The sequence below is a fragment of the Rhamphochromis longiceps genome, linkage group LG15 (genome assembly GCF_057381845.1).
Source record: "Rhamphochromis longiceps isolate RC_006_pf linkage group LG15, R_longiceps_female_GT1.1, whole genome shotgun sequence".
NCBI classification, from domain to species: Eukaryota; Metazoa; Chordata; class Actinopteri; order Cichliformes; family Cichlidae; genus Rhamphochromis; species Rhamphochromis longiceps.
The window spans coordinates 8,476,735-8,489,568 of NC_140571.1; the positions used below are offsets into that span (position 1 = coordinate 8,476,735).

At 41.7% G+C, this 12,834-nt stretch overlaps 1 protein-coding gene across 2 annotated transcripts; it reads right to left on the minus strand.

Annotated features, from left to right (window-relative positions):
• Window positions 1-745: 745 nt before the first annotated feature.
• myb (MYB proto-oncogene, transcription factor) lies at window positions 746-8,961 on the minus strand. Of its 2 annotated transcripts, none has more exons than XM_085382783.1 (15): window positions 8,860-8,961; window positions 7,030-7,147; window positions 6,806-6,877; window positions 6,618-6,710; window positions 5,700-5,920; window positions 5,029-5,257; window positions 4,889-4,942; window positions 4,691-4,795; window positions 4,028-4,282; window positions 3,483-3,571; window positions 3,262-3,376; window positions 3,052-3,147; window positions 2,632-2,730; window positions 2,387-2,470; window positions 746-2,299 (listed from the first exon to the last, which is right to left on the minus strand). In XM_085382783.1, exons 1-15 carry the CDS (start codon window positions 8,880-8,882, stop codon window positions 2,189-2,191), a joined length of 1,764 nt encoding a protein of 587 aa, XP_085238909.1. In that variant the 5' UTR covers window positions 8,883-8,961; the 3' UTR covers window positions 746-2,188. The 2 variants fall into 2 exon arrangements, with proteins under 2 accessions (XP_085238909.1, XP_085238908.1); XM_085382782.1 differs by having other exon boundaries at window positions 746-2,302.
• Between the last annotated feature and the right edge of the window lie 3,873 nt (window positions 8,962-12,834).

Genomic DNA, 12,834 nt, shown 5'->3' on the forward strand with positions numbered 1-12,834 from the left:
TCCTGGTCTGAGTCTGGGCCCCTTAGCTTGCTAAGGCCTCACAGGAAAGAAAGTCTCCTCAAGAGACTGAATGTGGAGCTCATACTTACGAGCGTTTTTTGGCGAGCAGCGACGAGTAATATAACAATTTTCACATTGCCCACAGTCATGTTAGTGCATATTTCTGTGTTTAAAGGAGTTGATAGCATGTTTATGCAAAGCAAAAAAAAAGAAAAAAGTGAAAGCAGTCCAGGTCAAAATGTTTCTTTGTATTTCTGGGACATGCACCTGAGTGGTCCCTGCTTATCCATGGAAAAAGAGGGAACGGTTGGAAACATTTGCTTATTTTCTTTGCTTGCTGATAAACTCTATACTCACTTGGTGAGCGGCAGATGGGAGAGAAGGTTTTATGATATGATATGGTCCACACAATTTTATGACAACAAACCTTTGTATCAGTTTATGTGTGCGCAAAAGCGAGGGCTATTTGAATACTATAATCCGTAGAGGAATTTGAATACTAGAGATAGATTACACTTTGGAGAGGGTAAATAGTTCATTCAGTTTAAAAGGCAATAATTACTCTACATAATGGTGCGGCTATTTGGAGTGCTATTTACACTGAGAACGTAGGCTGAACTTCGCACTTTACAGCTTAAATATATGAAAATGTTATTTCCATATATTTTTGTCCACGAGTAGCTGCGTTTGAACTGCTATCAACTTTAGTACGCTGAACGTCAGAGATTAAACACTGAACACAAGGTTGTTATAAAAACAGCACACTTTATTGAGTAGGCAGTCAAAAGTAGAAGTATAAAAACTTGGCATGTGTAAATGCTTTTACAAAAAGTGTGCTAAGTGTTTGACACGAGTTACTGCAGTTTCGTTAAAGGACACAAAATGCTTGTTGAGTGTACTTTTACAACAGTGTAAATCCACCAGAAGAAATGTTTATTTCTTTCTCTTTTTTAAAAAAATGGGATTTTGGCTGTAGCATTAATATCAGTGTTTGCTACTCTCACAGTTTTAAGGAGAATATAAAATTCAAGTGCAGCTTGGTCTTACTCTTACTGGGTGAAGCTCAGGTTTCAAATATAAATGCATTTCAGATTTTCAAATGTATAAATAAATTCTCTCTCTTTCTGTAGATATATATATATATGTATCTAAATTCTAAGAATTGCTTGTTCATTGAATGTTTTCCCGGTTGGGGGGGATACTGTGAAGGCCAGAAATAAATCAAAAAAACTTGAAATGAAAACTCAATTCCTATGAAATAAAGGCGCCGATGTGGTTGTCAGGTAATACTAAAAAGGCTGGCCCCTTTCTGTTGTATAAAAAAAGTATAAAAATTGTAGTTGCATAGTGGTACGAGAACAGACCGAGCAGTCCTTGTTCAGCAGTGGAGTGTTTACATGAGGTGGCAAAGACCAAACACTTGAAATTCTCAGTAGACCCATTAAAAACCCCTTAATAATTTAAAAAAAAGGACAAAAAAAGGTAAAAAAAAACAAAAACCAAAAACCAAAAAAAACCAAAATAAAAACAGAGGTCAGTTAGAAAATAATCATTATGACTTTGGATGTACGATAATGCTAAAAGGGCTTAAATACTCTGAAATACAACACTGCTCCATTGGCCAATTGTAAAACAACAGCAACAAAGTCATAATGTAAAAAAAAAATCAATAAATTAATGAGCTTGTTCTTTATATTACTATCAACATGTGTAATTAATAATACAGCCCAAGGCATACATGGTCACCATTTCCCCGTTTGTAATACAATAAAACCAAAGAAAATTTTAAAAATTTAAAAACTTTAAAAAAGTCACCCCCCCTCCCCCCTTAAAAAAAGTCTTTGGTTGGTACAAATCCAACAAATGTAAGTGTGAAAAAATCAGTGGCATATAGCCTCTCCCAATGACTGTACCACCGCAAATATGTATCCGCCCGTCTGTTCCACAAGTGTAGGTGAAAGCGAAAACTCTTTGAGTTTTGAACCCAGTGATGCCGTAAACGCCTGTGTTCCAGAAGTAAACAAGTAAACATCTGCTTGATCCATCCATTGCTCCAACCATTTTCTACTGCTTCAGCTGGGGGGGCTAAACACCTTAGCCTGGTTGAGCTAAGGGCTTTTTTTCTCTTTCTTTTTTTAAACTCCAGTGCAGGAAAAGTTGATGTGTTTGGATCAGCATTTATCTCAGTCTATATCATCAGTGTCCTTGAAGGGAAAGCACTCAAGAACTTGTGTTCCGAGGCCAGTATGTGCTCCTCTGTTTTCCCGGAGGCCAACAGATCCCAGGAACCCAGCTGTTGCTGCTGTAAGAAAAAAAAGAAGATGATGAGTTTTTATGTTAACATGCAAAGCTATTTTATAAATTTATGAGTTAATTACACACACACCTGTAGTGGGTTATTCAGGCTTCTGTGAGGGAGCTGGTAGATTTTGTGTCCGTCTTCGTTCAAGAGTGAGCTTGTAAGTAGGTCCTGAAAGAAAAATGCAACAACACTTGTTAACAACACAATAATTACAGTACAATGACTGAAAAGGATCTTAGGGTTGATCCTGTGCGTACTCATTGATGGACTCACATAAACAAAACAAAAACACATAAGGAGGTCTGACTTAAGGTCAAATGTCAACTTACCGATACTTCCTGAGCTGGGCGACTGGGGGAGAAGAGCTGCCTGTTAAGTTCTTGCCCTGCCCACTGCATGCAGTGGCCCCTCTTGCATGGGAGCTCGACCTAGGACCCCCGGAAAAAAACACAACACGGTCATTTAAAACCCCACATTTTCCTCTTTTTGTAACCAAGTCACACAAGCTCGCTTGCAAAAATTAACCTCAAGCTATTCTTTAAGCTGACGTCAAACGTGTTGCAAAATGTAACTAAAAAACAAAAACACAACACGTTTGTCACCGCAACATGCAAATGGTTGAGTTTGATATTTCACCCCTGTCTGCTATTTTCTTAAGATACAAAATAACACTTCTTATGTCAGTCTCACATCATATGCGCATGCTTTTTTTTGCATATCTGTACATGCATATGTAGGGTGGAAAGTACCTCTTGCTTTATCTTCTTAAATGGAGGATGCTTAATGGCATCTTCCACTGGCTCCTGCTTGATGGACCCAACCATCTGCTGCCCCAAAGTGGTGTTCTGGAAACAACACAAACCTCCGAGTGAGTCCCAAGGACAATGCAGTGTGCAAAGCAGCAGTTTGCATGTCAAATTAAGCACCGAGGGATATATACACACATTAAAGTCTCTCACCATTAGTTTAACGGGGCCATATTTGATCTCCTGATGGGTCGAGGCTGATCTCAAAGGCGTGGGTGTACGTGGGGTTGACTCCAGAATTGACTCACACATATTAGGCGTCATGAGCCTGAGGAGAGAGGAAAGAAAAAGCGCAAAAAAACAGCTGTTAAAAAAGGCTCATATAACAATAACAGGTTTGCATAATAAAAGTGATGAGAACAAAAGCTTCTTACAATTCATTATCATTTAGGAGGCTTGCAGGCACAGGCGAGTTAAAGGGTAGATTGTCTGAGTGTTCTGGGCTCACTGGCTGGTTGAGGAACTGTGAAATAAAAAGGAAGAAAACATTAAATTACAGACCCCTGACAAGGCTTTGACAACCAGGCAGCTCGTGTAGCACGCTAAGCTAAGCTAAACAATGGGACAAACACTAGTTTTGTGTGGTGACTGTGTAAGCACGGGTCATGTGACCTGTGAGGGTGAACAGAGTAGATTTGTGACTTCACATGGGTTGGCATTCGACATGAAACCAGTCAATGATTCTTTAGCAGTTGTTGAGCACCGATTGGGCAAGACCCTGTCTGCTTTAAGAGTGCTACTTTCCAAGAACCCACTGCTAACAGGCTCTGGGAAAAGGGTGGGAAATTCTGGGTCAAGGCCCGCTATTATATCTGTGTTTCTAATTTATAGGGCATCTTCTTCAGCTGGTTCCAGTTGATCACGACAGACAAAAATAAAAACATAATATAGCACGACACAGTGTAAGGAAGATACTTACTGAGTCAATCATGGATTCCATTATCCCTGGCATTGGATTTGAGAATGCAGGACTGTTGTGGGGACTGTTGTTGTTGCTGTTGTTGCCGTTAATGCCTTCGACGGGTGTTGTGGGGGCGCTGTCCTCAGCTGAGCTGCTCTGGTCAAGAGACAGTTCATGGCTGGCTGCCTGGTGATGAGGTAAAGGCAGAGCAGCACCTTCTGAGCTGTTGGACATGGAGCTCTGGTTGGTCCAGTTTTGATAGAACGAACAAATCTGGAGAGAGGAAAAAAATGTTACAGACTGGAAAAGAATAATCACCTGAAAACACAAAAGCACAGAGGAGCGAGTGCAAAGGAAGCACAGATATAAGAAGCGCAGGGAACGCTCAGCCGTGATCAAATGAGAAGGGGAACTTTAATGTAAAGGCCGACAGAAGAAGTGTTGAGTAGAGAATTGCACAAGGGGTCATGCAAACCCAAAAGAAATGGTGATAAGATCCTATTGCATCACTTTTTGCAGAAACAGACCACCCAGATGTTTCCTCCTCCTCATGCACACACAAAAAACACAAGTCCAACCACTGTCCTTAAAGCCAGGGTCAAAAAAACCAAAAAACACATAAATTGTGCTGTCACATGTTTCACCCTCCTGAATCCAGACACAGATCCGAGTGTGACTCACCGGTAGTGACGGCTGGCCCCTCAGTTCATTTTCTGTTGACATGAGCAGCATTTCGATCTCTTTCACCCTCTTCTCCTTCTCAGGGTCCTCCTCGTTATAGTGTCTCTGAAAGAGCAGAAGAAATGCGTGAGCACCAATTCAATCCAAACAACTCATCTACCCCATCTTTCGATCGCCGCTCAGGTTTGCGATTCTTACCTGGACTTGGGGAATGTTGAGTATGTTCATATTGAATGAGAGGGTGGAGTGCACCTGTTACAGAGAAAGAAGCAGACGTTAATAAATGCAAGATCTTGCGGGCGGAGATCTGCCTAAATTCTGGTTTAAAGCCCACTTACTCTACGTGCGTCAGACAGGTAGGTGGCGTAGCTGAGCGGCAAATTGGAAGTCAGCTGCGTGTGACCGGGCTGTTGGGGAAAGCACATGATCTGATTGTTGGTCTTCACGTAAGTGCGGCTGGCGGGGAGCGAGGGGCTGCTGTTCTTGGCTGTGTTCTGAAGGTAGCCCTCCTGTTCCACCTTTCTCCTCATGGTGGAGTTCCAGTGGTTCTTTATAGCGTTGTCGGTCCTGCGGGTCATAAGGGACATGTGTTAACTTAAAGGGGATGTGACATCCTCTAGCTGCACACAGCAGCTTTATCAATGCAGGCGCACGCACACGCTGAGGGAGATAGGAAAAGTCTCAGTCACACACATACACGCATATTTAAAAATGTGCGCAATTGATAAGGTTATCAGTGCAAAGCAATTACAATAACCACATATTTATCTGTGTTTTCTCTTCTGTCATTCTACACCTTCCCCCCACGTCCTAACTTAGCCTTTTAACCTTTCTTTCCCAGCTTGCGTTCTATGTCCACAACTCCATTTTCTCTCATGCTCACTTTTATTGGCGTGCCCTCCCCTCCATTTCAGCCTCTTAACCGCAACATTGCGCAGCTAACCAACAAGGTTTCAGTGATTCATCTAGCTTCTCCTTTTCTGCCTCTTCTTCCCTCTCTCCACCTCACCTGCCAGGGAGCAGCTTAGCGATTTCTGCCCAGCGATTGCCCAGCTTCTCATGCGCCTGGTAGATTATTCTGTCTTCCTCCTCCGTCCAGGAAGTCTTCTTAACCTCTGGGTTCAGGTGGTTGTGCCAGCGCTCGCGGCACTGCTTGCCAATTCGCCCCTTCAGGTGCTTGGCGATCACTGACCAGCGTTTGGCGCCGTATTTCTGGACCAGCTCGATCACCTGGGGATTTTTAGGGTTGTGAGGGGTGAGAGAAAGAGGAAAGGCAAGAGAGGAGGAGGAGGAGGGAGAGTGTTGAAAAGGAAGAAGTGAATGGTAGTAGAGGAGCATGGGGAAAGAGGAAGGAAGGAGTAATAACAGGGAGGGGAGGGAGAAGTAGAGTGGTACAGAGATATGAAAACAGGAGGGAGAGAAGAAATAAAAAAAAATGATTATCCATAAAAATCTCAGAAGTTTTACTAAATGCACTGCTTTTCCTTCCTCCTTCTCTCTCTTTCTTGATCTTTCGCTAGTGTAGCTGATTGAGAACACCTGCTGGTGAGCAGTGAGGGAGTTTCCATTGGAACATTAGCCACTCTGCTAATCATTACAGTGGCATCTGGGTGGAAATATAACTCCTAAACGTGTTATATGTTGTGTAAGGGTGAGTAAAAGTGTGCAACCACAGTTCAGGAGTTGCTACAGAGAAGTTGCTTTAAACACAGGAACACAAAGTAATTGTTGATCTCAGTGGTATCCAGTTAGTATAAAGCCCACTCTAACAATTACACTGTAAGGTCACCACTAATGGCTGTTATAACATAACACACGGCTAAAGCACACTACAAACTCTACATGCAAGTTAATCTTGCATTTATATTTACAGTTTTCCATGCCACCCTCCCCCCCAAAACCCCACAAAAATACAGTGTGCTCTTACCCTCTGGTCCTCCTCTTTGGTCCACGGTCCTTTAATGAGTTCTGGGTTGAGAACCTTCTGCCACCTGTGTTGGCACTGCACATCTGTACGGTTCTGTGTAGAGAGAAAAACAAAATACAGTTTGTTATCATCTCCACACAATGGGAAGTTGCACGCAGACAAATCAGGGCCTCATGCCTGCTACTTACAGTTAATAGGCTTGCAATTACTTTCCAGTCTTCTGCTCCATGATGTTCAACAAGTTTCTTCAACTTCTCATCCTGAAAAAAGAGAGTACATTTTTTAAAAATATGTCACTAATATTTAGTATTGAACAGCAGAATTTGAACTGTATTGACGTGTGTGTGTGTGTGTGTGTGTGTGTGTGTGTGTGTGTGTGTGTGTGTGTGTGTGTGTGTGTGTGTGTGTATACCTCTTCTCGTGTCCAGCGTGTCTTGCCGAGCTGGCGTTTCCCAGGCTTGGGCAATGATCCATCATAATCATGTTCATACATCTCAGTCTCCTCCTCGTCATCCTCACTGCTGTACAGACTGCAGACACACACACACACACACACACAGAGGGCAACATTTTAAAAAGAGGTGGAGTCTGCGTGGAAAAAGAAGAGTGTAGGATAATAGACAGAAGAATAATAGGACAATAAGTACTTTACTTGTTCTAAACTACTCCCTATTAATCTCTTTATGAGGTGCATTAAAAAAAACTCAGCCCTCTCTTTTAGTCACTCGCTTAACTCCAACACAGAGAGAAAACCAGTCATTCTTGAAGGTTTGGCTGCAGGCTTTTAGCCAAGACACCCACAGGGGGTGTGCATGTATGAGAGAGTGTGTGTGTGTGTGTGTGTGTGTGTGTGTGTGTGTGTGTGTGTGTGTGTGTGTGTGTGTGTAAGAGAGAGAGAGGGGGGGGAGGACGAACAGGTTCCAGTGTTTTTAGTTTCCACAGATACCTGGATTGGCACATGCGATCATAATTTTGTGACCCTGGCGTGTTCAAACTTGCACAGGGCATTGTACAGCACAGCCATGCACACACGGAAACACACGCACACGTGCACACAGAGTTCACGTTCGCGCGCGCGCGCACACACACACACACACCATGTGGTCAACTAATCAGAATGCGGGACAGGTAGATAGTTGTGCTGTCATACAGTACAACAGGTGAAGAGGAACCCCACTATGTGTGTACGTGCGTGTGTGTGCATGCGTACAGAAGGATATTTACACGCCATAATCTTCCTTATTTTCCTTTTGCCCAAATGCGTGACTACTACTCGCAGAGGCGAGCAAATAAACAACTTCTCTCAAATTTATCCAACAGCCTCTGCGTTTCAGCGCAAATGAGATAATTAGCGTGAAACAAACAAAAAAGCAAGCAAACAATAGAAGATGATTACAGCGCTCTCAAGAAGAACGATTAATCAGCTGGATCGGCTCTTCGTGAAAAGAAGCGATAATTACTTTTAAACCAATCAAATTAACTCCGGGTGCAGTTTCTTCTAATTACGATGAGGACAAAACGAGATAAAAACACGTCTGTAAACGGAGGTAAACGGTGACTTTTTTGTGTGTATGTGCAAAGAAGATCCTCAAAAAGGATCCCTGACATCTCAAACATGAGATTCGCGCACAAGACCTAATGTGTGTAATTTAAGGGAGAAAAATAGCATTGGGTCTCCGCGGAAGAAGTGCGCGTGGAGTACAATGTTAGAGCGCAGGTTTCCAAAATAATATCCATCGCTCCTCGCGCTCGGTCGGAGATGCTGGAAAGCAGTCGTGTGTGTAGCGTGTGCAAGTTTTCATCGAAAAGAGCCGAAATCGGTGGCAGATGAACTGCTTTGCAGCCTGTTTTTACTATCCGCGAGTTAAGACACGCCGAAGCGTGCACGGCACAGCACTGTCAAAGCCGAGCGATGACCAGCCACCTGTCATTGGCGCGAGCGCTCCACAGCTCCAACTGGAGAAAAGTAAAGGGCTCGCGCATAGTACAGGCTGACCACACACATATATATATGTATATGATGTATATATGAAGTAAAACATATATCAATATATCAATATATATATAAATATAAACACACACGCGCGAGCTAGGGCAAGAGGATGCACTCTTCGCACTTACTTCACGCCGTATCCAAGTGAAATAATGCCTCACGAGAAAACTACAATAATAGCTGCGAGTCTTTGAGAGACAGAAATGAAAGCTTTAAAGCTGCCAAAGTCGTTGCTCGTGTTTCTCTTACCTGCTTCTGGACCGCCGAATCATGCTTAAAGTCTGCTGACGGTGTTTGGTGAACGCGGTAAGCACCTAGCCGACAGACAGCACTGACTTGCTCTCGCTCCTCACTTTCAGCTTCACTTTTAAAACGCGACCGCTGCTTCTACGGACCCGCCCCTTCCCGCCCCTTGTGCTCGCCCTTCACCAATACGCCGCGCCTCCAGTCTGTATTTGGCGCCTCTCGGTCGTGGCCTGAGGCTGTGGACCCCCAGGCGTTTCTTCAAGACAATTTCTCTGTCTACAGTTTTTAGCAAGTCCGAGTTTTAATGGACAAGCAGATGCCGCCTATAAGAAAATGTGATGTTTCTCGTAGATATATCCTGAAAGCATGTTGAGTTTTGCAGTGAGAGACCCCTTACTATCAAAACCACAACTGGCTTTAGTAGACACCATTAAAACATAAAATTAGATAAAATACATGCTAAGCTAACTGGTCACATTCACTCTATTTATTAGGACAAATTAAATACATTGGATTTAGGTCTGACCCTATTAATGGTGTATGTGACAGGTTTCCTTTCCTTTCAGGGGGATATGAAAGTCAGAATAAATTACAATACAGCCACAAGACAACGGCAAAAGATATCAGCTTCCCAGTGGAGAGAGTATAAAGTAAAATAATGAAAATATACAGGATTTGTATGACATATCGTTCTGCCAGAAGATGCCTATTTGAAATGTGCTTCGAATAGGGTTAATAAGTGAATGCGATATGGGATCTACTTTGTATGATAAAAAAGTGATCTCTGACCTTATTTTTGTAAGCCTCTACACATGAAACCTGCCTAATGATGCAATATCTCAGGAGAGGAAGTTTAATAGCTCTTTTATTAATATAATTCTGAACAGGTCAGGGTACAATGCAGCAGCGAAGCCAAAAGAAAAAGTTGTCATGAACCTTAGTAGTTATTGATTTGATCGTTTCTTCTATAGAGATAGATCACACTGGGGAAGCAGCAGGACTCCTTAATAAGTGCCCAATATAGTGTGTGCATGTGAGAGAGTTGGTCCTGTCTTGTAATACAAGTTCCTGGTTGATTTTCTCAAACGTGTCCTTAAGCGCACCAGCCAGGTCACTCAAAAGGAGAAGGAAATGCATCTGTCTGAAGAAAACAATACAAATAGGTTTATGGCATGCAAGGAAAGTGAAGTTACAATGAGACCAGTGGTGATTGCCTACCTGTTTGTAGGGTGCCTCTTGGTGCCACAGATGTTTCTTGGTGATAAAGCATAGAACAGGCCTTGTGTTATTGTTTGCCCATAAAAAGAAAAAAAGTTACAGAACTTGCAATTGCACTAAACTTTTTTTGTGGTACTTTATTTGCACTTATCTCAGAGGATAGGCGCCTTTAAACCACACATGACTGCCTCTTTAGGTTGATTTCTTCTCTTTGAATTTTCTGAAAATAATCAATATTGAAACTACAGACTGGATGAGTTTGCGCTTATTAATGCACGTGGCTTGTACAATATTGCTTATTTCTTAGTAATACCGCAAAGCTTCGGAATTATTCTTTATTTAACCAACTCATTTGTCACATATTGTGTGTAGTTTGTTTTGGTGAAGCTCTGAATTGCTAGAGCTGTCTCTACTCAACCATTCATTTCATGGGGGGTGGGTGGGTTAATGCTTTATTGGTTTAAATGTGTCTTCTTATTGTTCCTACATACGCAGCCGTATTGTCCTAATCACTTGTGATTACCATCACCCGATACCAATCTATTGTTCCAGAGAAGTAATGATAATAACAGGCTGATGGAGGCTTATGCACAAACACATTACTGCAGACTAAAAACTCGCCACTTAATGCAGCCTCTAAAAGTGCTTACATGGCTCAGTGAAGTGAAGCAAGTACAATTTTTCCAGTTTATAGCTTTGGACATGAGTTAAATGAGGTAGACTACAACTTCAAAGTGTGCCCTACTAGATTGCTTAATCTATTTTTTTCATCTTCATTTTGGTTGTCCTCATACGTCGCAGGCAACTCCTGAGTACACAAGTTACAGTCCTGTCAGTTTTGCCTCAAGTACCTGAACCACCCGCAGTGTTTACACAGCCAGTGATAAAACCTAAAGAATCCTTAAGCTCTCTAATGTCTGGGATTAGTTTGAAGCTGTTTGTTTGCATTCAGGCTGAAGAGGAACTGAAGGGTCTCTAATACCAAAAAGGAGTGAGAAACAGACAGCTATGTGTGTTAAAACAACATATATATGAAAATATATGAACAGCACTAGTCTTAGATGTTATATTAGGCTTTATTGTCTCCCTCGGGAGAAACGGATCTTTGACAAATGAGGGAAAAGTAGCATATAAGACAAAACATGTACAATTTCACCTCTTACTATTTAGTAATTTTTAACTGATAATAGCACTAAAGAAAATTTGTACCTATTTAACTTACTTTCCTGAGGGGATCAACTCATATTGTTACCACAGGGTTACATGTCTTAATTGAGTGAACAATGAGCCCAGATAAACCATTTGGTCAGTGAAGAAATGGGGGGGGGGGGGGGGGGGGGGGGGGGGGTATTCTCGGGTGCTTATGATGCATTTTAAACTATTTACCTACTAAATGGTAGGACCTATTGTGCTTTGCTGATGGAGAGTCGTTTAATCCCTTTGAGATGTAGATGATGTAGATGCAGCCCCTTTGCTGTTGATCAAAAACTTAAAAGGACCCACTAATGACCCACTAATGACCTACCCCAGTGATATGTGTAGGTGTGCCTTGCAAATGCAGATTATTCAGGCTCATTCTTGCAAATATGGTTTTTTTTCTGAGCATGCATAAGAATGTGTGAGTTTGTGAACCTATGCTTGGTGTGGGTGTGGCCACCATTATTGTCATCTGAAACTGGCTGATTGGTGTATCAGTGCACAAAAAAAGAAAAAATGGTTTGGTTAGTGGCCCAAAGCATGCCACTAACATTGTTTTTCACAAATAAAGCTTTTACTGTAAATCAACTGTTTCCTGTCTTTAACATAATGCTTTACTGTACATTTAATAACAATCCCATCTATTGAGGATTATCTACATATAACCCTTTCTGGACGTAATCTTGCAAAGCTGCTGTGTTTCTTTGGAGAGCAGTTGCTTTCTGCTTTCATGCCTTGCTATACACATCATGCTGCCACAGTGTTTGTGACTCTCCTGATTGTGGGCCTGTGAATTTGAACATCATACTGAAAGTAAAAGGGGCCTCAAGTTGCATGAACACAGCCCTTCTGGTCTTCTCTGATTAACTTCAACCATGAGACAAAAATAAAGGCAGTGTGGATAATTTCAAATGTGTGTACCACAAAATGTGTTATGTATAAAATTCATATATTTGATGCATTGCATTGAAAGTCATGGATATTTAGAGGGACGTAGTCTTCTTAGCATGGGGCTACACATGTTGACTTGACGATCAAAATCTGATAAAGAATAAAATAATCACTTAAAACTATCTTTAAATTGCTCCCCAAACGAATTCTCAAAGGTTTTTTAACTAAAACACTAAAACACATTTTCTAGATCCAACTTTTGTTATTAACAAGCAAGGGCTCCCCATTAATTCCCATTTTTCATAGATCTTTTTGGAAAGGGTAAAATGAGGACTGCTTTAAATCAGCTGATTACATCAAGCTGAGCAGAGCAAAATGGTCATAATTACTGTGTTGTAGTATATTATTATTCCATTGTATAAAACACATTTTGCTGCTTGTCCTCTACCTGACCTAGCAAGCTCAGTGTCCACTCTGTATTATTTCTTAGCACTGTGTACAACCATGACTTTTTGATCTATTCAAATTCAACTTTAATTAAATAGCTGTTATCCTGTAAGACTGCAATCCAAGATCCCCCCGCAAAAATACAAGTGTAGTTGACTTTTAACTTTTTACATTTAACCATTCTTTGCCGGGACAAACTATGTGCAGAGGGCTAATTTTATGCTA